The 27,543-nt window shown below is 41.2% G+C and overlaps 1 protein-coding gene across 7 annotated transcripts in view; it reads right to left on the bottom strand.

Annotated features, from left to right (window-relative positions):
• The window catches only part of DENND2B (DENN domain containing 2B), a 153,540-nt gene that overhangs the window by 18,772 nt on the left and 107,225 nt on the right, over window positions 1–27,543 (bottom strand). For all 7 annotated transcript variants that reach the window (XM_048947408.1, XM_048947415.1, XM_048947410.1 and 4 more), the window contains 10 exons: window positions 27,045–27,193; window positions 24,007–24,222; window positions 21,380–21,476; window positions 20,465–20,509; window positions 17,300–17,484; window positions 16,538–16,647; window positions 14,991–15,060; window positions 7,150–7,227; window positions 3,494–3,634; window positions 931–1,079 (listed from right to left, as the gene is read on the bottom strand). In XM_048947408.1, the coding sequence (XP_048803365.1) occupies window positions 931–1,079; window positions 3,494–3,634; window positions 7,150–7,227; window positions 14,991–15,060; window positions 16,538–16,647; window positions 17,300–17,484; window positions 20,465–20,509; window positions 21,380–21,476; window positions 24,007–24,222; window positions 27,045–27,193 (1,240 nt within the window). The remainder of the gene's footprint in view (window positions 1–930; window positions 1,080–3,493; window positions 3,635–7,149; window positions 7,228–14,990; window positions 15,061–16,537; window positions 16,648–17,299; window positions 17,485–20,464; window positions 20,510–21,379; window positions 21,477–24,006; window positions 24,223–27,044; window positions 27,194–27,543) is intronic.

Here is a 27,543-nt window from a genome sequence, read left to right as displayed (position 1 = left end):
CCATACTGTCTACTGTGGCTTTTTAAAAGATGCTTGATTTTTTCTGGATCTAATAAATTACAGTCTTTCCTTTTATTTGCTATGTTTTATTATTTGTCAGGCTACAGCAAAGAAAGTCTTCTTTACAATGCCCGCATTTTCCTATAGAGGTTATACACAAGCACTCAAAAAAGGGCTGATTCTTTGCTGAGGGGTAGAGGTGCAACCTACATGGAGCTCCCATTTTCTTGGTAAGGGCTCCATGGAGCCATGACCTGGTCCCTCTCCTTCCTTACACCATGGGGTGAGCACATGCCTCAGAGGGAACAAGGAGGGAAGGTTGCAACCATAGGGCAAGGAAACAAGATGTTAAAAGGCCATAGCAAGGAGCCCAAGATGGAGTTTCAGAAAGAAAACATTTTCAGGTTGTGTGAGCACCTAAATAAAGTAGCCTAACTAGTTGGGAAGGAGTGTATTAGCATTCTTAATGCTCACACTGCATGGTTTGGTAGTGCAGAATTTCAAACCTAGCCCCATCACAAACTCTCTGCACTGCACAGAGCAAACCAAGCAACTCTCAGCATCCCACTGGGTGCACTGTATGGCCAACGCTGTCCAGTGAGGATCTCTGACGCTGTTTATGGGTACTTTGTTTCAAAACAGAAATGAAATATCGCTAGGACTATATTGCTTTGAAACGTTCTGCAAAAGGCTTGTAGACTGTGAAGCAGATATGTGTTGATATCCCTATTGTACAGGCAGAACTAGAAAGCAACATCTAGAAAATGTGTTCCCCACCTGATGCAAATAATTTGTGCTGAAGTAAAATTATTTAAACCTTGCAGGGAGAGAATACTCACATCCAGCAGTCATTCTAGACATACATTAAAGCTTTTTGTATTGGGAGACAGCACTGCCCCAGCCTGTGATTCAGGTGCCTTTGTCACTTACCTGAGTTTGTCTGCTACAAAAATCACACGCCGCTCCAAGAGGAGAGAAGCAAAGATCCTGATGATCTGACGCACACTGAGGCACTTGAAAAGGCATTCAAAGTCCACATGTTCCAGGCGTGAGTCCATCGGCCGCCGCAGCTCAATGACCTGAACACGTTCAACAGGTATCAGTCAGTGTCACTGGTCAGGTCTGACAGACTCAGGGGCACGCAGCACCCTGGCCCAGGCATGCCTGCTGAGGGGACAAACACAGCAACCCCCATCCTCTTTTGGAAACTGAGGCTGGAGGCATAAAACTCCAGAGAAACAGTGCACTACACAGTCCACTGTCATTTCATGTTCTTCCCAGAATACAGGCATGCATTAAATCTACTATCATTTCCTAGGGAAGTGTAATTCTGCCTTCTAAACACTCTCTCACAAATGTAAAGCTTGGCTGAGTCAACAGAATTAAGTACGTAACAAAAAAGAACTGGAAGTTTCCAAGGTTAAAACAGTCATAAAGCCAAAGTATATTTGGTATCAACTTGGCTTGCAATTCAAATTCACATCTAGATGGGAGCCAGGGACTGATCTTAAGCATCGTGCCAAGTTTAAATCCCAATTTACTTCATCTTTCCTCCTTTATAATGCACAAGTCACTAGCTGGTGTTTAATCGTTTTGCTGTCATAAATACAGGTAGATACGTGTGTATATATATATATATATATATATACATACTTAACTGGGAGTCAGGACAAGGTCTTAGATGGTGACTTGTGACATCCCTTTAAAGTCTAATTGTCATACTTCATCCATGACCTCGGACCCTCTCCTTCCTTTTCTCAAATGCACTTTGCTTGATTCCTTTATTACATCTTCCTTTTATTCTGCAATTGACATGCTCAGATGTGGAACTTGTAGGCAGAGGACAGAAAAGAGATAGAAAAATATAATGAAGAAGAGAGTAAGAGAGGAATAAAAATATGAAGTGCAAGACAGAAAATGATGAACTACTGAGGAAACAGAAGGGGAAGGGGAAAAGCAGACCAACTTAAAGCTGTGTTGAAATCTTTGTAGATGTAGCAGCAGGAGCACATATACATCTCCTTCTTCCCATATGTCCAAAAATCACTATCATCTTACTGCTTTAAACCTCCTTTATGCTTTCATAATTTCACTAGCAAACTGTATTAGGTTTAAGGTTGAGAAGCCCTTACAAAATTCCTCACAGACACACTGTTTTAGGGATATGAGCAGCAGCAAGATCACAGGATATGAAACACAAAACCAGTTCCTACTGGTTAAGCTGTAATACTATTCGTGTTTGAGATGCCCACTTTCATTCCTTAGTACTGGGGCTGGAATCTCAAACCATATTTAAGTGCCCAACCACGAGGAGCTAATTTTGCTGCAAAACTTCCAACACTAATATCTCGCTGGGGTGTAGGATGCAATGCAAGTTACAGCAGCTTTAGATGCCATAGATGTTTTCTGTTATTTGGCAAAGCCTTCTGCTTCAGTCTGCTCTTCACAAAGAAATATACTGTCTACTTCCCAATTAATCATCATCTTTGTTTAGGCCAGAAGAGCCACAATGGAAGGACAAGATTCTGTTCCTAATTAAGATGGTGCATTCCATTTAGATAACGAGTTTGTACTAGCATAACACAGAGTAAAGCTCAGCCTGAAGAGTTGTTTGTTTGTTTGGAATCATTGCAATATTATTCTCTGGGAGAGTTCAGATGCTCGAGCGGAGGATAGAGAAGCTGGAGATCCACGGCTCCCGGATACGTTCACATCACAAAGGCATTATCAGATCTTACTGCTGCTATGCCAAGCAGCCCTTCAATTTTCCTTCGCTTCTCCAGAAGAAAATGCATGTGGCTTAAAAACATCCTGCAAATCACTTTTACAAGGCACCCCTCACATTTCATCCCAAGTGACATTATAGGTCCACTCCATTACACTTGGAGAAGACATGGTTCAATGTGAAAAACAGTAATAGCACTGCAGAACTAACCCTAGGAGTTGTAAAATAACCAAAAGAGAATTTTCTTGCTTTTGGTAAGTGGGACAAATTCTATTCTTACCTGTGGTGAATAATTTCTCTATACTGTTGCTCTTCTGAATGCAGCTACTGCATATTAACGTCAGGACACATAGAGTATAGAAGGACATGCCAGATATCTAGTAACTCTCAAGTTAAGAGAAACTTTAAGCAAAATACCACCACTGTCACTTTCCATAAGGTCTATGTTTTACAATGCTAGGTTTCTGCCTGATTGAGACAGTAAAAAAAAAATAATAATAATAATAAAAAAAAAAGTAATGATGTTTGCAAAACCAAGGCAACTTATTAAAAATTATGAAATAACAAATACATAACTATAAATTAGTTTATAATAATCAGCAGGAACTTATTAACGTATCAACACTGTAGTAGCTCCTGCACTTCTCAATTTAAGTACCATCCCGTATGACTTGCACTACCTGCACCTCCTGCTTTTCTTTTGCTGTTTGTTATAGGCAAGATGATGGTGAAGGCTTTGGTTCTTAATGTTTCCTGTTATTTTTTTACCTCATTGCCAGCTCCAGGCAGAAAAGTTTTGACTTTGATCGTCTTTCCAGGTGCAGGAAAAGGAGATTCCATCAAACTCCTCATAAATGGATAAACCAAAGCAGCAGATATGCCCCTTCTCCTTTCAACCTCATCCAGGATCTAATCCATTAGTAAGACATAAGAGAGAAAAGAGAGAGAACAGGTCAGCACCCCATACACTTTTGAAACATCTTCTGATCCACATGTGCCTAAACACATGGCAGATCTAAGTTTAATTTTCTTTTTCCATACATTTCTGCAATGCCATTAAAACCACAGTATTTGACCCTACAGTAAGAGTGACTCATCTTCCACTTACAGTATGAATTCCTTCCATGCATGCAGTTGAACAAAGAGACAAAGAAGAAACAACAAATCTGCAAAACTGAAGGAAGTTCAAGCATGGCAAAATGGGACCTATATTGTTGGGACTTGACCCGAACAACAGCGTGAGCTGGAGAAAGATCAACACAAGCCCCATGGTTACAGGCCAAGTGAGTGTCAAGTCTCAGCTGTGAACCCAAGGTTTGCATTAAGGAGCATTAATAAGGAGCTCATTTTTTTTTCCACTGCGCCTGACTGGGCAGGAAAAAGCCAGACTGACAAGAAAAGCACCCCCGACATGCTATGACACCACCAGGAGAGAGCTCTAGGTCCAGGCTCAGCCATGATGACAGCAGTCACTTTGCAGTCTGCGCCAAGCTGGAGCCAGCTGTGAGAAGCCTTATGAAGCATGCCCAGCTGTTTACAGAGGGTGTCTGCACTAAGGTCATTTTCTGTTTAACATGACGCAGGGCTGGCAAGCCGGTTCTGAAATGAGCAGATGGAACTTCTTACAGATAGAAAGGACTATCATTTTCTTCTCCTTTTGGTCACATGGAGCAGCATAAATTAGATCACAGCTAAGCTTTCCCACATTAGACAGACCATATAGATGATAAACCTAAAGTAGACAAGAAAGCAGGCTTCAAAGCAGTTAGTGGTTTGACCTGAAAGACTGATCTCCTAACCACCACTCGAGACCAAAAGGCTATGCATGTGTTAGTGGATCTGAGCCAGGCATTTTCCCTTGTTTCTTTTGGAAATGCTTTTTTCACTGAAACAGAACATTAAAATATACTTAATCATAAGCTGGTGACTTACAACGATAGCTAATGACACCAAATGCCAACAGAAGCATTCACTGGTGTATAGTTTCTCCTTCCTCTTCACTGCACACTGAAAGCTGAACTCTAAAGCAAAGCTGCAATCCTTGTCTGTAGAAGAGGCAGATAACCCCTATCTTGTAACTGACTAGGTCCAGAAGTAAGGACATACTTGGTTCTCAAGTCTCTCTTAGTAGTAGGTATTGCAGCAGTGAACTTAAAAGGCTTCAAGGAAGATGAAAATAATGTAAGTTATCCAAACCAGCATGATACATATTTTAAAACAAAGAACTAATTTTGCTTTCCTGATAAATAGTACCCAAGGTTCAGTATCTTGTGGTCTTTCATCAGTCACATTTTTTCTGTAAGATTGCTGTTCCTTGTTTTGACTAACATTGCAGAGGGCACCATTACGGAACTGTGCAATTAGGACAGCCCAGGTTTCCCTCCGAAGAAAGAGACTGATTCAGCTTTCAATAACTGCCTTCATCCACATCTGTCTCCAAAAACAATGAAGAAGCTGAGACTTGAACTCTTCCTCCTTCCCTTAGAAGCTGTTTCATCCAAAACCTTTCCAGATGTGTTGCTTGGAGTTTGTGCTTAAAACCTGTGCTAAATCCAGCCCAGAGCTGGAGTCTGCACCAGGTCTTTCCAAGCACCCTGCTCTCATTGTGGCACCTGTATTTTCAGGAGATGATCAGCTCTTTGCAGTACAGTAGGGATCCAGTGGGGATTAGGCCCTTTTGTGTCCCAACCCCTCCCTCAGCCCATAACTTAAAAAAAAGCATGGGTGTACTACAGCTCCACTCACGGACTCATATGTAATTCAATGGGAGCCTTCCCTTCTGCTCAAAGGTCAAGAATTTGAGGGTCTGCCTGCCAGCTGCCTGATCTGCTTCTGTTAAAACCAGTGAAATCATGCTTACCAGTCAGCCCCCAGTTGACTTTGACTGGATGAACAGACATTTTGAGACTAGAGATTTAACTGGGAAAGCAGTCAATGTGCAATTTCGGTTTGATCATTCCTGTCTGCTGCAGACTTTACATTCCAGCTGCAGAGATATTTGGTGTAAGTAGGACACTCACATTTCCATTTTTCAGACTTTCTAAATTTTTCCCCTTTCCCAAGGTTTCCATTGAAAATTAGTCATTATCAAAATTAGATAAAAAGATAAAAGCAAACAAAGAGCCTCGGGACCTCTCTCCACAGAGAGAGCTTTTTTGAGCTGTGTTATCCCCCCAGAATAATGTGTTTCATTTTGCTTAGGATATCTGTGTTTACATATGTGTTATGTCTAAGGGTCACTGTTATAAACCCTCAGATGCAGTGCTTTATGGAAGACCTCAGAAGCAGAACTGCAATTAACTATTTCAACACCATTGTTTTTCTTCACACAAGAATTGTGTTAAACTAAGTTTTATCTGTGAAGACTGTTTTGATGAAAGCTAACATTCCATGTGACTACTAGATCCTATGGACAATATTTTTATTAACTTCAATAGTTAATGTGCTTGTTTCAACTTTATTCTATACACATGAAGAAACAAAATTCATGTTTAGGTCCTGTCAGACTCTTTGTATCTGCAGTGAAAATCTCTGGCAAATTAAAACATTGCTATGAATGTCCGTATCAAAATTTGAATGGAGGAAGACAACCATCTGACATCAGACATATTATCTTTCTCCACAAATCGCCAGCAAATCCTATAGGGTAACTCTTGAGGAGCTCACTGGATTTTGCAGGACTCTTCCAGACGACTGGAGGTCCTAAACTGGCAGTCAGAGAGATGTTTCAAATGTTAACCAATCAGTAATGTTTTAAATAGCTTATTTTAATAGCCTTTTGTCTTACAAAAGAATAATGCTTGCAGCCCTGGAGCTGACTAGCAGTTAACTGCTTCAATGGCAGTGCAATCTCTGTTTAGCTGCAATGTTCTGCATATTGTCTTAATACTCTTACGTCAAGAAATTTATTACCTAGGTAAATTACATCAGCATATGATATAACTTTATTTGTTAATGTAAAGGCTTATTAGAAGACTATACATCCTTCCCTAGTCCTTTAGAATAAAAACATCATGTCAATGCTGTTAAGCATGCAGACTTCACTTATCAAATACTCCTTTTTCTTAACCTCATTACTGCACAGAGTGCTGGAGTAAAAGTGGTACTGGCCTACTGTTTGAACTGTAGATGCCAAGAGTTACAGCTCAGCACAGAATGGCTTTGGAAAACAATGGAAAAACCTGCAGTCAGCCAGATGATACAGACACTCAGATGTTTTTTGAATCAAGTTCTGCCTCAGTCACAGAAGTAATAAGACATTCTTTGATGAATCCAGTCATAGAGATGAAATATCCAAAACAGCAACTACAAAATACAGTTATCTCCCATCAAAGGAAGAAATTCTTCTTGTCTGGTTCATTGATGTGGATATTTCTCAGTAAACACTCAAGTTCAAAAACAACATTGTAAAAAAATCCTCTTACCTTAGAAAATAAGTCAAAGCACCCCAGGCGGCTGATGACACAATAGACCTCAGGTAGGCGTGGCCCTTTTCCACTAGGCTGATAACAGTAAAAAAGAGACTGAAATTACATACTGATTTGGAGCCATGCAGAAATATACTTCTCTCTCTAATCACATAGTTGGCCGTCGTGCAGCGTCTTTCACCATTCATTTCTCCATCAAAATAGCTACTCTTGGAAAAGCATCATATTTCTCCCTTAGGACAGTAGGCTAAAAAGCATAAGTAGTTCTTACCCACTTTGAAAATCTCAGAGCATTGGAACTGTATTCAAACATTGCTCTGACTTGAAGCCATAAAAGCGCATTTAACTATGGCTGTAACTCATGCCTTATACCACCACTGTCCTCTGCTCCTGCTGTGGTGAGGCTACCCCAGGACCATATGCTGGGAGGTGACAATTACAGTGCCAGGGAAGGAAATATGGCTGTAGTTTCCGATTCTCTCATGATGTTCAAAGACAGCTTAACTTCCAGAAAGCAAACTTACAGACCTAAACAAAGGCAAGCCGCATGAGCTGAATCATTAACTTTCTTAGATTCATGCATGATAAACACGAAACTCTTAAATAACTTAAACTGTGTCGAGAATGAGTCAGTGGTGCATATCTCTTCCTCCCCAAAAAACCTGTCAAAACGGTTCTCTGAAACCATCCTATTAAAGATTTTTCCTAGAGAAGCAAACAGTTTAAACCTGCATGACTGAAGTGTAATCTCTCAGCCTACTGTAATCTGCAACACTGCCTGTGCTTGTGCAGGGAAAGGTCTGGTGGCACTATGTGAAAAAAGGTGAAAAAAGGGTACAACCACTTGCAGGATTTTGCTTATGTACTAAAAAAGAGTTCAAATCAGGCCAATACCAAACACTTTAGAAAAGCATCCTCACTGGCAAGGTTTGTAGAGCAGAGAGGCAGTCTGCCTGTGTCCTGCATGCATACAGTGAGCACAGATTGAAACACCCCTGCACAGGAGATCACCACTGTGTTTTTAACAAGCTGTGATACAGCACTGCAGTTTCATATAATTGTAACTGATTTTCATCAGTTACACAGGCACACACTTCCTAAGGGGAGTCATTTCAACAAGGCAGTTTACTGACTTCAGGTACCGTGATACACATTCCCAAGATACAATGCAAGGAAGTCCTGGTGCTGCTTTTGGCAGGAGCTATATCCAGTATGGCACAGAGCAGCTGTAGAACAGTTCCCCACCAGCAAAAAACTGAAAGCAGAGTCTGAAACAACGGATAGGCCTCCTAATTCCTTTTATCTAGTGGAGTCAGCTGTACTTGTGAAACACTGAATAAAAAGTGTCTGTAAAAGAATCACCTGGCATCACTTAGCCTCCTCGAACAGCTGTACATTATTGCTGTGCAGGAGTGATAGAACCATCCCCAGAAATGCTGTGATAAAGGAGCTCAGAATCACTGTTTCCATCTGCTCTCTCCCACTTGTGCATTGAGCCAAAGTGGCTGATCATCTCCTGTGCATCCACATAGAAGGCTGGCGTATTTTTTTAATCTTTGTTTCATTGTTTGACTCTGCAGGTACAGTAATTAACAGCCCTCAGTATGTTTAGCATTTACGTGTCACATCCATCGAGAGAAACTGAGGGGTAGCTGTGTTTTTCGAATTGGAATATCACAAACTGGGCTTGGACAGTCAGCAGGTGCCTGGCCTATTACAACAGAGACCACAAAAAATACTCGGACTAAGTGAATACAGATGTGTCTATTTCTGGATCCAAACCTGCTCGCTACACGTCACGTCTCTGAAAAAGCAGAATCCTTTTTTGTCCATATTAGGTATAAAACCCTTTCTAAAGGCACTGAGTGATTATATCAAGCATGTGGGATTTTGGTTAAAATCATTGTGTCAAATCTACAGGAATGCCGAAGCCATGCCAGGAGACTTGGATAGCTCCCAGCCAAGAGCTGTCTCAGTGACTGCCAGTAAAAACATCACATTCCTGGGTCATCTATAAGATCAGAAACAATAACAGCTCAGCACTTACTAAAAGATTCTGCTTTATGAAATATCATTGCTTTCAAACGTTGTAAAGGCTACATGTCTAGGAGCTCTTTCCTCCTCATATAGAACAGACTTCTCTATTATTTCAAAGATGTTTCCTTGCAGACAGCACAGACTCCCAAGTGAATGCAAATCATCTGCAAGAGGCAGCACATAAAACCCTCAGGCAGAGCCATTGTGAGAGGCATTATTTCTCAAATTTCTAGCACTGGCAACTCTTCGCATAACTCTCCTCTCAGCCATTAGTTTACAGTTCAAAGACAGACCTAAACCACCTGCTCATTGTGTTATAGGTTTGTCTTTTTCCCAGAAAAATGTATGGGATAACTCAACCTTCCCATCCTCAGTGTCTTCCTTCTCTGCTTGGACTTATCTCTCTTAACTAGCAGAGACTTAGGGACTGCACACAGCATACAGTGCTGGTTTAACCTCCCCCCTTCCCAGAGAGCATTTCCAGTTTGAAGGCTGAGCTCAACAAGATAGCTGCAGCCTTGGAGCCCCATCCTGCCTCATTCTCTTTTCCATGCAATCGATACGCCCAGTTCAAGGAAGCTATGTCCTAAAGGAGGACCAGCTGACTCTGCCTTGACATATTGCCTTCCTCCTGAAGGAGGAAGGGTGGAGAGAATGATGTTTTGGTTTTTGAGTTGTTTTCAGAAAGCTCAGGATATTTTCAGCCTTAGTCCACAACAAACTAAAACACTGATGAGTTTTGTTGATAACAAGAGACAGATTCCCAAGAGCATGAACATAAACTGACAAGAACTTGGCTATGGGATGGAAGAGCTGAGATTTGCTTCCGGGCTGATCCATAAGTGGTTCAGGACAGTCTTGTTACAATGAGATTAATGTGATGTTTGCTGAGTGACATCTCCAAAACCTGCTTCATCATCTGCCTTCAGCAGGTGGAACAGACGACTTTTGCTTCTGAAAATAAGCCTACCACTTTTCTCTTTCAAAGCTCACCTCCCTACCCAGGTGCTTGAAATCCAGAAGATGTCTTCAGAGATGATCTCCCAGTCCCACCAGCCACTCAGACACCTAACTCAGTGGTTTGGGGCTTTAAAGAGAGACAAAAAAGCTCCTGCTTTCCTGGCTCCAGAATTAACTGAGGAACACTGGTACCAGTGTGGTGACATCATAGGAACCAAAGCAGTAGGGATCAATGGTAATATTTCTCCTCCTGCACTTCTTCCAGCCTTTCCATCTATCTGAAGACACCCTGTGTGGAGGGGGAATGCAGCTAAAACAGACCTACCAAACATCACGGAAGAGAAACATGCAACACGGTCCTACATTCCATCTCAAAGCAGTAGAAGAGAAGGAAAAAAACAGACTAACATCAACCTGAAGACTCCAGAGGGGCTATACCCCTTCCTCCCAGGGTGAGCCAAGATATCTTTACTGAGACCTTCTGAATAATCCTCCAGAGAGCATTACCAGTAAAAGCTGAGGAAAAAGTAAGGGCTGTCCCAGGCCAGGCCAAGAGAAAAAGGAACATGACAAACACACAACAGCTTCTTTGCCTTTTTAAAGCACATGCGTTAGCTCTGGGTAAGCCTCTAGCATCCTGGGCTGTCTTTGAGATCAGAATTGTGGATGCTCCAATTGCAATTCACAGTAATTAAGGCAGTGATCATATAACAGAGATGATATATACTCTAAATGGCAAAGTAAATGCACACAGTGCACAGTCTCTATTCCTTTCTGCAGGACTGTGAAAAAAGACACATTCTGCTTGGCTCTAGGTCTGTCTTGAAGAATGTGAGATGCAGACTCAATCCAAAAACCTTAAACAGAGAAACATGAAGATGAAGAAGGGAAATCCCATGAGGCAGGCTGGTGATGTCCAGCTAATAGGAGCCAGAAATTCACAACCAGAGATGTTCCTCAAAAACAAATTCAAGTGTTGGGAGCCTGAAGTTATTCCATCAGAGTCACAAGCCAGCTTCTGCAGCAGCTTTGGTTTCCAGCTAGGGCCAATCCAAACACAGACCATGAAAAAGCTGTCGGTGTTTTAAATCCAGAAACTCATGTTAAAGTCTTATCGTTATATGTGAAACACAAACTCTAACGCCAGAGCACTCAGTGTACACTGTCAAACATGCTCGAGGGAAGGCAGGATGGAGGGAACATGGCAACAGGAAGAAATGCTTTTCCAGTGAGCTCTTCTCAGCTCCATAGATGTTAATCTGCATCCCAAGAGTTGCTTCCACAGTGTAACAAATGCCTCTCTCCTGCTCGAGCAAATGCAGGATGTTTCACCTAAAGACTGCTTTTCATGTTTTAACGTACACACTTTCTGCTCAGGCATCTGCTTCTCCCCTGACTCCAGGGACTCACTTGTCTTAGCCTAGAAAAGTGCCCCAGGCAGCATTTTTATGTGAGAGGGAAGAGAGAGGTAAGATAGGGTGAAAGACGTGTCTATTTCTGCAAGTACAAAGTTAACAGCCAGAAAATCCTGATATCAAACTTTCTATTCTGAGAAAGAAGTCTTCTCAGACAACTGCCCAATGTGCTAGGAAGGTGTGCTTCCTACTGTTCCCATGAACCAGCTGCCTTCTATGGCAGCTGATAGCAGGACGTTGTTTTAAGGATGCAGTAACTCAGATTCCAGTATTGTCTGACTGGAACTAGCACTTCTCAGCAACTCCCATTGCAGTAAAGCCCAAGATGCATTCCAGCTCCCATTACAGCATTCTCCCTTTTGTTCCTTCTCCACAGGGTGCTATTGCTCTCCCTTTCTCCCCAGCCCCATAGCAACTGAGGTATTGCAATGCCCACCAAGGAAGGGAGTGAGCTGTGAGGTGAAACTGAGCCTTCAGCAGGAACTGCTCAAATAACCTTTGCTGCTGACAGGAAATTATCACCGAGCCACAGCCCAGACACAGCCGCAGAAACGAGCCTGGCAAATAGATGGAAAGAAGCATGGAAAGGAAAGTAAAATTAACCTGGTTTAATATGGAAGAATGTCTTATTTGCAGTAAAGTGGAATAGTAGAGATATGTAATATCTCAAGTATATCGACCTATCTGCCTTTATATGAAGTTGCATACTTCTGGTATCAAGTCACCAGGAAAGCAGCTACAATACTGCCTTGGAGGTAGCAAAATGTAACTGGAAAAACTTCATGCTATCTATGAAAGTGCAGATTGTTTGCAGTAGTACAATAGGTTACATTCCATTCTAATCCTGCTTCAAAAATGAAACAAAATAATATAAATACATTTTAAAGGGATACTGTACGGGATTTGCTATACAAACAGAACATAATTGTCACTGTATCCCTTGAGGTACTTTTGGCAGGACTTCGGATACACACATAGGCAGAAAAAGGGTCTGGAAAAATGTGAAATCCAAAGGCAGAAAAGTGGGACAGTTTGTTCATATGTCAACATACCGAAGAAGAACTAGGATAGCAGAAAGTTCAGTAGCTAAAAAGTAATTATTTTCTAAGCAGAGGCACCAGAACACCTAACTCTGCAAAAAGGCACAAGCAGTAAGCTGGGCGCTACCTCACAGGGTTGGATGGGTTGGTCCATTTGACCATGGAAGCTTCTGACCATCCTCCCTATAAGCATTCAAGGCCAGGCTGGATGGGACTTTGAGCAGCCTGGTCTAGTGGGAGGCATCCCTGCCTATAGCATGGGGTTGGAGCTAGATGATCTTAAAGGTCCCTTCCAACCCAAATCATTCTATGGTTCCACGGAGCCTACTGCCAACAACTGCCAAGTTCTCCAGAAGATGTGAGAAACTCCAGCTAATATTATGAGCACCCCTCAGGCTGGGGAATATTTTCTAAGGAATCCTCCCTGCAGCTGTTGGCTTACATTGAAGTCAGGATTTTGTTACAGTTCTATACTGAGCAATGCGACCCCATCTTTCTTATACACTGTGTTTGCTGAAAACTTTTTGTAGTTCCCAAATTAGGGTGGTTGTGTTTGACATGTTGGGAATGGGACTCCTCAGAGCAGATACTCTGGACCTTGTCAGAAATTGCTCAGGAAGTTACACACTTAAACACAAAGATCTGTTTTAGAGCCCAAGCCTCTGGCATATAAACAGTTTAACCTGCTAGGAGTCTGATACATCTTTTCATTGTGGCTTTTATTTCAGTCTCATTTTGATCCAGGATCAACTGCTTTGCATGTCACAAATGTAAGTTCTGTGCATGATTCCAAACTCGCTGATATTTTCAGAACTATGAAAGCCTTAAACTGCCCTTCTATGGTAGAGGGAATACATTTCAAAATTTGATTCTAGTCAACATTTTCTGAATATACCTTATTATCCTTTTAAATAACAACAGACACACTAAAAATTGTACTGCTGCACTACATCTTGTTCTGCTTATTTACATCAGCAAGGATACTTTCTAGCTGCTCTACTTCATTATCTCTGAATCATCTCCTAACCCTGTTGTTTTGGCCCACTCTTCCACACTTAGACACACACAGTAAGCAAGCCTCCACAATGCTACCTATAGCAAATACCACCCACAGAATTAATAAACAAGCTTTCTGCTTTGTTACTTTAAGTGAAATCTCTTACAAATAGAGCACCCATATACAGCAATTCCTCCCAGACAGAGCATCTGTTATCTGCATGACAAGGAGCATTGCCACAGACTTGAGTGAGGACAGGGTCAGGTGCCAGCAGCACACAGAATGGAGCATGCTGTTCTAAGGCAGCAAGTTGCTCTGTCTACTGGAAGCCTCCGAAAACTATGGAAGGGAAGTGCTGCCAGCTTGGAAAGATGGGAAGTAATGACAGCGAGGGAAGAAAGGGGAAAGGGGAGAGTTATCAATTCATTTTGCACAAGTATGTAAAACGTTCCTATGGTATTTACTATCCATATAAGCTCTCTAACGAAGTGTAGTCCACTGACATGTGGATAGTACACGAGTTGTCTCACCATTGCAACCCTATTCAAGTGAAGGGATGGCCAACGGCTGTATGCCTTGCTGCCATCCCAGTAGTTATGCATAGATGTGCAGCAGAAGCCTGTTTACACTGTGCTTCACCTGGCTTAATGAAATTTGCAAGTCTTTTGTGCAGTTTTCTTTCTCTCACAACACATAAGCATGCTCTGTGCTCTGAATTTATCTGGTGACCAGTTTATTTCCCTTTTATTTCCCTAGTGATGAGCTCCATGACGAGACAGAATTGTGCAGCAGGTCAGACTGGGTACCCTTACCAACAGCTAATCACCCCTGGTCACAAGGACATAAAAGGAGCCTCAGAGCCTAGACTTCCTGTCACAGGCATCACCTTATTGTGTGGCCCTGAGAAAATGCTGACTGTGGGCTGCCCTCCACTGTCACCCTACTGAGCAGGGTGGCATATTTGCCTGCACCACAGATATGCTGCAGTTATTTAGGCAACACTGGCAGAGAGCTTTAGAGATGTAAGCAGTCGCACAAGAAATAAACTTTATTCAGAAATGTTTAGAAATACCACGTTTGCCTTTGCTTGCACTGTTGTGGTATTTCTGCTGCTGTTCAAAAGCACATGATATAAAGAACTTGAAAGGTAAATGCTCACAGAAGAAATTTTCCACATTCCTATGAAATGGGATCCCATTCCTACGAATGGGATTTGATTCAGACAGACATTTCAAAGCCTTATTTTAATAGTCCTTTCACTTCCAAATCTCAGAGCGAGCAACCCAGTTTTCTAGTAAAATAGCAGGAGACACCCCCAAATTTCAGACTACAGTTTAGAGATATTGTTTAACAGAATTCCACGGTTTGAAATAAAGGTGATGTACTTACCAACAGCCGCCTGCAATAGCCAAACCTCCGGCTCCCATCTTCCCCAGTCAGCATGAAAGAGAAAGTCTCACTAGAAGGAAGAAAATTGTCCTGATCTTACTACCAGAACTGCAGCCTAAGTAGAAAGTAGGTCATGTCAAAAAGAATAGCGCTTTATCCTATGATAGACTGTTCCCACTGAAAGGTCTTGTCTCCCTCTGTCAATCATCTGGACATACTCTGAGGCAAAATTCCATCAAGAGTAAAGATGTCTGCACAGTCCTGCACAACCTAGCTATTTTCTTATAAGAAGAGATAGGTGCTGAATTTAAGTGGCATAGCAGCATCTTCACACTGCAGAAGGAATGTAAGAATCAGATTTTGAGAGCAGTGTTCAAATGCTGTGTATCCCTTATGTTTTAGTTACATCCTCTTTTAGACTGTGCCTTGTTTTTAAAGGGAGAACCCTAGGTATTCTCTTAGAAATCATTTGCTAATCTAAAAATAATAGATTCACCATGTGTTTGTGAATTTGCATACTGGCTGATAACCGCTCCTGGCTACTTTGCAAGTTTGAAATGGCATTATATAAAACACTTCTTGATGCCAGGCTTTATGCAATTATAGCAGAATATGATAGGGATATCTTATTTCACAAACATGGGCTCCTGGAAAATCTGTCTAGCAGAGCAGCAGCAGAAGAGGTGGAATGCTGTGCAAGCAGATCTGCATGCTGCTTCCAGCAATGTTGTCCACAGAGTTCTACACTTCAGTGTGTTCTACACTTCATTGTTCAGCTGATTAAAAATATTGAGTAATACAGCCAAGCAACACTGAATATAACCTGGTTATGTGACACACATCATACCTAAGCCAGTAAAACATTCCGTGTGTATTTTATTTTTGGCTGCAGTGATTCCTAGGTGAATGCTAGTTTCTTGCCATTGTTGAAAGTCCCTTAAGACACACACTGAACATTTCATTTACATACACCTCATGCCACGCATCTTTAAAAGACATTTCATATTTTGGGATATTTCTTCTCTCTTCCCCTTCTGTTACTACTATATCATCAGACCAGCAAGTTCAGATTCACTGATTCAGGGAAAAATAAAAAAAGATTTTTGAGGTTTCTTTTAAATGAAGAAGAAAATGGAAGGCTGGCTCTCCCTTCCTTTACCCTCTCCTCATATATATTCATTCATATATAAGCATAAGAAGACAGTAGAGGTGCCATGCAACATCAGGTAAGCATTCTGGGGTACATGAGAGAACAGGTAGTGGGCAGGGTTCTTTTTAAGGTTCATTTTAAATACTCCCATTTGCATTTTTGGATTCAGCAATGAGAGGAACCTTCGGATCTTTTCCTTTCAGCCACACAGGATGGTGAGCTGGGCAGAATGGGGAAGAAAAATAATAGAGAACCTAAAAAAATTAAATACAGCTGCTTGAGCCTGAAGTGGCCAAGACTTAAACTGCTACTTCCATAATTGGGCATCGGCAAGCCTGCAGTTGCTCCAGATGCACTGCATCAGCACTGTGAGGCAGAGGAGCATCAGAGGATATACCTGTTGTATTCAGAGACAGGGAGCCAGTCTTTAGCATCAGGAAAGCAGAACTGAGGGATGGCCTTGAGACGCTCCTCCGCTTCACGCATTTGCTTGGTTGGCCTTTCTAGCTGTGGGGGGGAAGAATTGAAATTAAATCAGTTACTGTTAGGGCCAGCTTCACAGCACCTCTCAGGAGTTGAGGGGAGGCGGGGGCTTGCTGTTGAGCTCTGAAGAGCAAGGGCCCATCAGCTGGTTCCTTACTGGTGCTTGGCAGAGTGAGGCATGACCCCAAGAGAGGCTTTTAGAAGCTAGTACAACACAAATAATCACTGTTGGTTTGCCTAAGTTAACCCAAACTCCCTGTTGCACAACGTCCAATTAAAATGCACTCCTATCTGAAATTTCTTTCTGTTGCCAGAGTAGCCCTAGTTCAGCAAAAGTCTTTCCATTGACTTCAGTGAGTTTTGGAACAAACCCTGACAGAGCTAAATGGAGTTGAAAGGGAAATATTTAGAAACTGAATTTAGACACAATATTTAAAGCACCTAAAATCAGGTCAAACTCTGCAGCGCTGGAAATGACGATTTTGTAAATAGGGAAAGCTTTCTGCCACCTTCTCAATGCTGTTTTCTTTATACAAATTCTGAAAATTGAATGATCGAATCCAATTAAGAAATAGATTTCAATTAATTTCCCCACTTATTCTCATCATTGATTTTAGCAAAATAAGGATCTTAGAAAGCATTTAGAGTAAGTTGTATGTAAGAATTTTTCTTTTACCTTGGGAAACTGATATGTCACTTCTGGGAGGTAAGTATTTTTAGAGGGCTTCTTTTTCAGTGATACTACCACAAAATATTCAAATAACTCCCGTTCCTGCCATTCAATGAGCTCCAGTTCCAGGGTTCGATAACTCGGAGCTCTCTTCAGCATTGACTGGATATGCACGAGGCGCTGGGTATGAGCTAGCATTAAAAAGACCAAAAAAAAGATACAGATCATTACCTGGGAGTATAATGTGTACGTGTGAGCCACAGCCATTCACAAAGGACTTCCAGTTTGCCAGCATGTTATTCTAAGCATGTTCTCCTTACAAAATCAGGCCTTCGTACTGCCTCACTAATTCCACCCATAAATCAAACCTCTCTCCAAGTAGTGAAGTGATGCAACACTAAGTCACTGAAATCATTTGCTGTTCATAACTGTTACACTGCCAAAGGTCTGCTTTTTCTTCACGTCTAAGACTATATTATAATCTCTTCCATCAGCATGCAAATGCACTAGAACCTCCAGGATGACACTTCACCTCAGGCCTGACTTGCATGTGGCGAAAAATGGTTCTGTGACCGGTCACTGTGCAGCACAACTCTGTGGGAACAGCCCTGATGCAGTGATGTGTCATCAAATCTCTCAGTTCTGATCAGCATTAAGTGAAAAAAACTAAGTAAAAACAGCTGCTTGCATGTTCTTCCCACCTCTTCGCAGCAGGATCTCTCTGCAATGGCAGTCAAACTATTAGCAGCACACGTCCATCCCATAAGGTTATATTTGTAGACACAGTTCACAAAAGGCATGTTTCTCTTTGCAGTAGGGAAATAAGATGTCATAGCAGCAGTAATTAACCAGCAAAAATAAAAGAATCCGCTCTGATGACCAGCTGGCATACAACTGGTCCAACAACACAAGAATTATAAATTATTTTGATAGAGAGTTTGGATCATTATCTGACTGCACAAGTAGGGAAGCCAAATCCCAAGAAAAAAACCTGCAGTAGATAGATAAGAAGGCTTTGTCCTCATCTTATTACAATAGTTTTGCATTCCTGTGGGTTTTTTTTTTTTTTCAGCTCTCTTACTAACAACACGATAGATTTTTAGTAATAAAATCTGATTTTTTTTTGTAATTCTCTCCATTTATCAGGTCTCTTGAATATGAGACACTGACTCACTGGCTTGATCTCAGTGGAGTTTGTGCAGATACTGCACACTGGTAGAGGAATTTCACAGAATCATAGAATGGCTTCCATTGGGGGGAACCTTAAGGATCATCTAGCTCCAACTTCCCTGCCATAGTCAGGGTTGCCAACTGACAGGATCCCGTCCAACCTGACTTTGAATGACTCCAGAGATGGGGCATCCACACTCTCTCTGGGCAGCATGTTCCAGCACCTCATCACCATCTAAGTAAAAATATTCCTTCCTAACATCTATCCTAAATTTCCCTTCTTTTAGTTTAAGCCATTCCCCCTTGTCCTGTCACCATCAGACCATGTAAAAAGTCAGTCCCCTTCCTGCTTGTAAGCTCCCTTCAAGTACTGGAAGGCTGCAATGAAGTCTTCATGGAGCTTTCTCTTCTCCAGGCTGAACATCCTTCCTATACTGAGGGCCCCAGGCTTGAATAGTACTCCAGTTAGGGCCTCACAAGTACAGAGTAAAGGGCAACAATCACGTTCCTCTCCCTACTGCCACCCCCCTGTTGATGCAGCCCCGGATGCTGTTGGCCTTTTGGGCTGCAGGAGCACAGTGTTGGATCATGACCAGCATTTCATCCATCAGGACCTGCAAGTCCTTCTCCTCAGGGCTGATCTCAAGGAGTTCTTCTCTCAGTCTGTAATCATCTCTGGGATTGCCTTGACCCAAGTGTAGCAGCTTGCACTTGGCCTTCTTAAAACTCATTAGATTTCCACTTTCCAAGCAAATAAGGTCCTTCCATATGGCATCCCCTCCTTCTATTTTGTCAGCTGCACCACTCATCTTGGTGTCATCAGCAAACTTGCTGAGGTTACATTCAATCCCACTATTTCATAGATAAAGATGTTGAAGAGCACTGGTCCCAAGACAGTCCCTCGGGGGACATCACCTGTGTCCAGTCTCCACTTGAACATTGAGCTCTCTGGCTATGACCATCCAATCAATTCCTTATTCAGCTAATAGATCAGCCTTGAATCCACCTCTCTCCGATTTTTAGAGCTAAGGATGTGGTACAAGACCATGTCAAAGGCCTTGCACAAATTCAAGTTGACAACATCAAGTCCTTCCTTTGTCCATCAGTGCAGTCACTCCATCACAGAAGTCCACCAGGTTGGTTGGGCATGATCTGCCCTTACTGAAGTCATGTTAGCTGTCTCAAATCACCTCCTTATCTTGCATGTGCTTTAACATCTCATTCAGGAGAATCTGCACCACATGATCCACCCAGGCACAGACATGAGGCACACCGGCCTGTAGTTCCCTGGGTCTTCTTTTCTCCCTTTCCTGAATACAGGAGTGAAGTTTCTCTTTTTCCAGTAGCTGGGGACTTGTCAGACTTGGCCTGACAGCCACAATTTTTCAAATATGATGGAGAGTAGTTTGGCAACCACTTCAGCCTGCTCCTTTAGAACTCTGGAATAAATTTCTATAAACTCTCTAAATTCTATAACATATATCCTAGATGTCCTGTAAGTTCTATAACATCTATAAATTCTATGAATTTCTATAATTTGCAGACTGTATACCTATGAAAGAATATATGAAATGCTAGGCTGGATCATACCCAATACCTTGACTCCAACTGCAGTTAGCAGTTAGCACTTAAAGCAGTGTATGAATAAGAAGAGAGCTTATATATCCAATCTCATTCCTCTAAGTTTGCACCTGGTAGCTATTCTGGAAAACAGAAGCATCCATGAAGTGACCAACACAGCAAACCTATCAAAGGTCCTGTTCTTATTATAGGACGCAGTGGCCACATCCTTGTTAGATCCTCACAGTTCTTTCTGTCTATGCTTTCTACATTCATACTCCTGTGTTGTAAATTTTGTTAGCTCTGCAATAATAAAGTTAACATAATTCAAGAAGGAAAATATACACATTATGGCCAGGAACAGTGCTCAGTAGTAGGAGATTATGTGTTGACAGTCTGTGACAGTGTCTGATTAGAAGGTACTGAAGTCTGACCTCTTACCTTTAAACCTGTCATCTGAGTCACTCTCACTCTCACTGTTCTCATCTGGAAAGGAGATAAAGCATCAGTTAATGCAAAACCAAAGCAAACATGAACTCAATTTACTGTGGAGAAACTGGGGAAAAACACATCACAGACTGAACCTTGTGATCCAGACACTCTGGAACTTTCAAAGATCTTGAAATAAACAGTTTGAGTGATTATTTTTCCATTAGAATAAATTACAATTCTGCTTGAGAATAAAAGCTTCATGAAAACATAGAATTAATTCTCCACTGTAGAAAATCATTGCACTGAACCCCAATTTCTGTAAACCATTCAGATTCTTTTTCTAACTTGCAATTTTTTTTTAATACAGTTATGTACTTGAGAAGTCAAGGGAAGCCTTTTGAACCTTGTCTGAGTAATATTTTCAATTGGCAGAATTGATCAGACTGAGTGAAAGTACCATGCAAAAGTAACTTTACAATAAGATGTGTTTCTGTCACATTAAAATTTCATCATACTACAAACACAGCCTGAATTTCCTTCTGGAACCACGCTTTTCCAGTAAGAATCTGAATTGCAGGCAGAGCTTATATTCACACGTTCATGCCAGGAAAAAATATAGAATTAAGAATTATAGAGTTAAAATTGCAAATTTTGGAAAAAACTTCCAGACATAAACCACTAAAAATCTGAGCTAAACAACAGGCTGGGTGAGTCTAGATGGTCAGGAGATTAATAGACAACAGTGAAAATCTGATTTATTTTTAGCTCATTCCCATTTTTTTTCTTCTCACAAGAAAAAATTATCGTCTTTTACAGCAGAAAGCTCTGAACAAAGTTGAACCTGGAGCAGATGTGAACAGAAGGAAATCTGTTAATTCTGCAACAATCAAATGGATTCAGTTAACTATGGTGTGTGTGTCGCACCTCTCAGGGATGCAGTCTCGATGTTGGACATAGAAAGTTTCTTCAATCGTTTTTTTCCTCTTTTTGCACTGTAGATGGAATTGATTCTCTGGACAAGCTGGAAAATGAGAAAGAGAACAACCAGTAAGGCAAATCACTTTTCTGCTAGGAAACTTAATTAATTAACCGATCCAAACAAACAGTTTGACAGTGGATGACAGACTAACTAGGTGCCCTAAAATCTTTATCAGCTCAAAGGGCTTTTCTCTGTTTTTACATCCCATATGCTTGAATCACTTTTTGCATCTCACTACCTTGCCTATAGTTATATTTTCAGAAACAGAGAACTCCAGAATCAAGATCCTATTTTCAAAAACGAGTGAGACATTTGCAGTAAAATCACCATGAGACTGAGTGTTCAAAGACATCTATTATCCCCTGCATTTCTCTCTCTTGGAGAAAGAGCTGGCCTTAGGTTTTTAAAGCCTTTACACTTAACAGAGTACTGTGCTGCTTTGAAGCCCTATTATATCAGCTGAGGATTTGGCCCATATGGATTCCTCCCACCCCCTTCCAACTTGTGCTGTCCTTACTGACCTTCAGGGGTGCTGCATTTACTTTCTCCAATCTTATCTACAACATTATTTTGAAATTGGCTGTGGTGCTGGCTAAAGCCAGCAGCAGCCAGAATTTTAATTCCTGGTAATCATCTTTATGACTTCCTTTCACAGGGCTAACATGGATAACAATCTTCTATCCAAAATAATCTGAGATAATGGAAAATATTCATGTTTAATGACTTTAACAAGAGATTGGGATTACCAAAAATTAGTAATTAAACAATATACTATAATTTCTGAAGAGTCATGAATACGAAGCAATTAATCTTCATAATGACCTAATGAGTCAGTAACAGTTTATTTCATTCCATAGCAGCTTTACTCATAGAAGTATAGTTCAATTTGCAAAGGCTGTTTTACCTCAGCTTTAAGAGGGAAACAGAGTGAGAAACTAATTTGATGTAGACGGAGGAGAAAGTCAGCAACAGAGCACAGATTTGGAACAAATTTTCACTCAGTTCTTCCAACAGCTGAATCATGCCGGCTATGTTTTATCAGGAGTGTTAATTGAAATACATACCTAATTTTCATGGTAAATTTTACATTTACTGCATAAATTCTTTTTATACTTCTACCAAGCACAGGAAGAACTAAACAAGTCCCCTCCCCTCCATTTCCAAGAGTTCCAAGAGTGGCTGGGTACATGATGCACAGATAGCAGTGGGAGAATCCCAAAGGAGCTGGGGCAGCAAATCAGAGGAGCTAACCATAACTAAATCAAAATCAGTCCTAGGAGAGAACAGAGGCCATCCTATGAAAGGTCTTGCTGAAATATTGTGCTCCCTTCACAGGGCTGCCCAGTGCTTTGTTTGCTTGGGTTGTTTCACCGATAGTGAAACCTGCACAGCAGTGAGTGAAGTCCAGGTTTTTTTTAAGCATTTGGATATGGTTTCATAAAGCATTCCTGTTATCTTCCCTTTACGTTTTGCATCTGTGGAGGCACAGGGTAGTGATGCAGAACAGTTATTTCTCAGATAAGAGGTTTTTATCTAATAACTAATATTTATTCAATAAAAATGTGAGATTATCCAGTAATACGAGACTCTAGGAGCTAGAGCTGTCAAAAGTAGAAATAATTGTGAGATTTCTGATAAAATTCTGAACATTCATATACTTAAAATATAATTTCATATGGGCAGAATATCTATTCCCTGAATGCAACAAATTTTAAAGTTGGGTACAAAAGTAACATCCAAACTTCCCAAGTTTTACTGAAAACCAAGAAGTATGCTACTCTGTAAGTTACTCTGTAACTTCCTCCACAGATGTATGCTCATAGGTGTAGTAGAATAGTGTATCTCATGAAAATAAAGTTATAGTAAATAGTAAGGACATTAAATTAACTTCCTTCCTTTTGATTGCTTCTGGCTGAGTCAGAATTTTGTTTAATCGACAGGAACATAAGAATCTCCATCCACTCACAATATTTACAGCTGCATCCTTTAAAATACACTCTCTAAAAAGAGTAGAAAAGAGTTGAATATACAATAAAAGCTGACTCTGCGCAGACCAACAGTGAACACATTGCCTGTTCCCTCTATTGTTATTGTACTAGAGAAGGTCTGGCTGGTCTTTCTGGTTGATTTGTTGTTTGGTTTATTGGGATGGGTTTTTTTGCTAGTTAGTTTCTGCTTTTTCTCTTACACATCTCATTTTGAGTTGGAAAGTTTGAACTCCCTGACAAGTAGAAAATTATTTCTCACTTCAAATAAAGACAACAGGGTTATGAGGATGGGGCAAGTTGTAAATAAATGCAGAAACTCTTTGCAAGGATGGCAGTCCAATGTTTGCACGTGCAAACAAAGTGCAGAGTTACTCACTCCTAGGGAAGGGACTTTCACGGTTGGGGTCTGTGTAAAAAGGAATATATTTTGTCTACCAAGAAAAAGAGCTTTCAGTAAGGGCTACATGTTGGATAGAAAATTGCAGGTTTTTTCAGGCAGGTGACCTATCCCCAAGCATAAGGCTTGTATTTGAAGCCTTGCAACCAGAGCACCATTTGTTGGGACAAGATCACCCTGCCAGTACCTTTGGGATCCTCCTGGCCCGGCGTGTAGACAGCAGCTCACTTGCAGTACTCAGACTGTCCTCATTAAGGCTGGTGGGGGAGGAGGGAATGCCAAGCTGAGCCAGCAGCAGCATATCATCGTGGCTGTGCCGCTTGGGTAGCCGTGGTAAGCGGTGGCTCTTCCTTTCTGACCAGTTCCCAACACGCAGAGACTGGCTGCTGGGCTTTGAAGGTAGCTGTGGGAACAAAAACAGCTTGAGTTCTTCCCCTTCTCAGCAACATTTAGTGCAGAAGAAGCTCTGCGCATGAGTGGTGGCTACATAAATGCATCATGCCAGGTGAGCCACATCTCTGCAGAGTACGTGCAAAAAGAGGGGTGAAGGTCCAACTGAAGAGATGGGGGTCAATAACCTTATCTAAATTTCAAAGAAAACAATAAACTGCATCTGGCTTTGAATTTCCATGTACCCACATCACATCAACGCTATAAGTGCTCAAACCTAACCTAAAGTTTGGCTGACATCAAAACACTGATATGATGAGCCTGATCTCTCTCACAGTGGTGAAAATCAAGAGTGACTACACTGAAGCTGCTATTTTATTCCTGAGAAAGTAGGAAATCAAGCTTGCTGTATTTCCATGGTGTCAAAGTTGTTTTGAGATCTGTTAATATGCAAAGATCCTATTACAAGTCTGTCCTGCCTACCCAAGGAATTTACTTTAAAAGACAAATTGGTTATTACTGCAGCAGGAAAGCAAAATCTCACTGACAGGATTAAATACCAAGAAGCATCTATCTTCAAAAAACTGGGGGTCTCTTGGAGCAGATCTCAGAGCAGCTCTGCCTACTTCTTGGGAAGGTTAATTGCAGGCTGACAGGGTCAAGTCGTAGGGTTCTCTTCCCAGCTTCCCTGTGATGCAAGTGAAAGACAGAAAGGGTTTTCCTCCATAACTCTGCACCTCACCCTGACTGTCCACCACACAGTCCTTTACATATCTCCTTACAGCAACATGCCTTAAAAAAGAACCATTTTCTTGAACAGCTGGCAGCTGGCATTCATTGATGTCCTATCAGCAGAGATAACAACAGTACACCTGCAGTAGTAAATATCCCATTTGTAATAATTGGAGGGTGTACCCATCACAGGGCCATATGATCTGGAATTAAGTGTAGGGTGTCTCTGCATGTGTGGGTTTTGCATCACAAAGAGAATGTCATCAATAAGACATCCTTTTTGCAGCTCATGACTTAAAGAATTGGAAATAACAAACAGGAAAGGAGAAGTCACCACGGGATTCAAAATTACCACAAGCCAGTGTTTGAGGTCTCTGCTTACCACAGGTCTGCATGCCAGGAAAATCTACAGCAGACTATACTTCAATGAAAGAAACACTTTGGGAGGTGATTGGTGAAAGCCTGCTGACTTTCTTATCCCTTCTGCCTTGTTTATCATCTGAAGTCATGTTGCTAACCCAGCTATGTTGCTATGCTGGAAAAACTGGTTGATAAATTGTTGCCAAAGCTGCCATTTTTCAGGAAATTGGGACTGTTCTATTTTTGGTCATTGAAGAATTACCCAGGTTCATAGCTGACCTGCCCTTAGCGTCCCTTTGCTCTACCAATCAACAGAATGACACCACAATTATGGCACTAATGAAAACTCCTGTCAGCACTGCAAAAAGAAGCTACCAGAATAAAGAGCCCTGTTGCATAGATACTAAAGAATACTTATTTACTGATAAATCTTACAGAAGTCACTGTAATCCATAAATTCTTTGGTCTCCCTTTGTAAAACACAGAAGAGTAAACAGCATATTACTACCATGGACCTATATGGTTCATCCTTTTGGATGGCTTAAATGCTACCACAACTACTGTTAATACACAGGGTACAGCCCAAAATAATTGTTCTTTGTACTATGTCTCTCACTACAAAATTATCTTTCTCCTCACTCTGCCTGATCACTCACTTTATACTCTCTATTCACAAAATCAGAATCATTGGGGTTGAAAGGAACCTCCAGAGGTCACTTCCCATTTGCTCCCTTTTCAGTAGCTTAGCAGAAAACACTTCTGTTTTACAGATGATGAGCCAGGAGTATGCTAAGAATCTTGGTAATACTTTTATCTCTAGGACTGTGGTCCCATGTGCACCCAAATATAGCAAAAGAAAATATATTTTGTTTTGTTCTAGGTCAGTTTATGTGACAAAAAAGTAGACTCTTGTGCCCTGTCATTAAAATGCAAATTTTCTGTTGATTCAGTGCAAAACAAAAATTCCTTTAAAAGAGGTTTCAAATCTGAAAATTAAGCGTGCGATAAATTTATATTTCTCCTTATGAACACAAAGATCCCATAAACAACAAAGCAACCTGGCATTTCATAGCTTTCACAGCAAACACACTGCTTTGGAAAATTCACCACAAAACAGAAAGTCTGCAGGTGTTTTATTTTATGCTGCCAACACGGCTTATACAGCTTTGTTGAATGCAGGCACTCTGGTTTTTCTGATTATGTTATTATTCATTTCTTCACTGGGAGGGGGAGTAAAAGGGTATACTTGGCCTTCTGCATCTTACAGGAAGCCATGCCACATTACATACTTCATATTAACATGTCACAATAGGCCTCATGTAACAATACATGGGAAAGATTAAGAAGCTGACCTCTCCCTCCCATCCTGCTAAAAACCCCACAGCAAACATTGAGGTCGTTCTCAAAGAGGCGCAACCTACACAAAAGATTTAGGGCCAGATTCAGCTCCTCAAACAGCTGGCAGAGGGTTCTGCTTAAACTCATCTGGCCGTAGCTCGTCAGGACTGCTCCAAACAGCAACCAGCTTCTTCAGTGCAGCACTGAGACTCCCGATTGCAGCTGCCAAGAGCACTCGCAGCAGCAATTTATGGATTTGATTGCACTCGTTTTCCAGATACTCTTTTTCATTCAGTACAGCTGCTCTTCCTCCTCCGCCACAATTGATTCTCTTGCAACAGCTTTAAACAAGCTTTCAAGTGCAGAAAGAAATGTGCCCTCGCGCCCTGTGACGCCGTGCATTACCTGGGGAGGTGATGTGTATTTCCTGTCCTGCGGAGTCCACATCCTGTGCAAAGAATCTAGGGAGTTCTCGGAGAGCTGATGGGATTTTCGGCCCGCGTGACGGCCTTTCAGCTCCACATCCTCATACGGGTTTTCCTTGGATGATTCTCCTTCACGTTTTTTGGTTTTTTTTTTTAAGAAAAGAAAAACAGAAAGGAATGCAAAATTAAAAAAAAAAAAAAAATAGTCATGTGAACCAAGTGAAAAACTTTTAGAAAAGCTGCTCAGCTTTCAGCATGACTCATCCCTCTCACTGCAGCTGGAAGTATTTGGAGGAAAACTTGGCTATGAAGACAACTTTTTTTTTTACTTTTTTTTTTTTTTTTTAATAAAATGCAAAGATTTCACAAGATGTGCTTCTGAGCATCTGCAGCTGTTCAGAATTTATTGATATATAAAAACTAAGGCACATAACTATGTTAAAGTATATCGGTAGATTTTACAAATCTATAGCAGCCAC

This window comes from Lagopus muta, chromosome 6, assembly GCF_023343835.1.
Source record: "Lagopus muta isolate bLagMut1 chromosome 6, bLagMut1 primary, whole genome shotgun sequence".
Classification (NCBI taxonomy): domain Eukaryota; kingdom Metazoa; phylum Chordata; class Aves; order Galliformes; family Phasianidae; genus Lagopus; species Lagopus muta.
The sequence above is the reverse complement of the archived record's forward strand: the minus strand, read 5'-3'. Positions and strand labels throughout refer to the sequence as shown.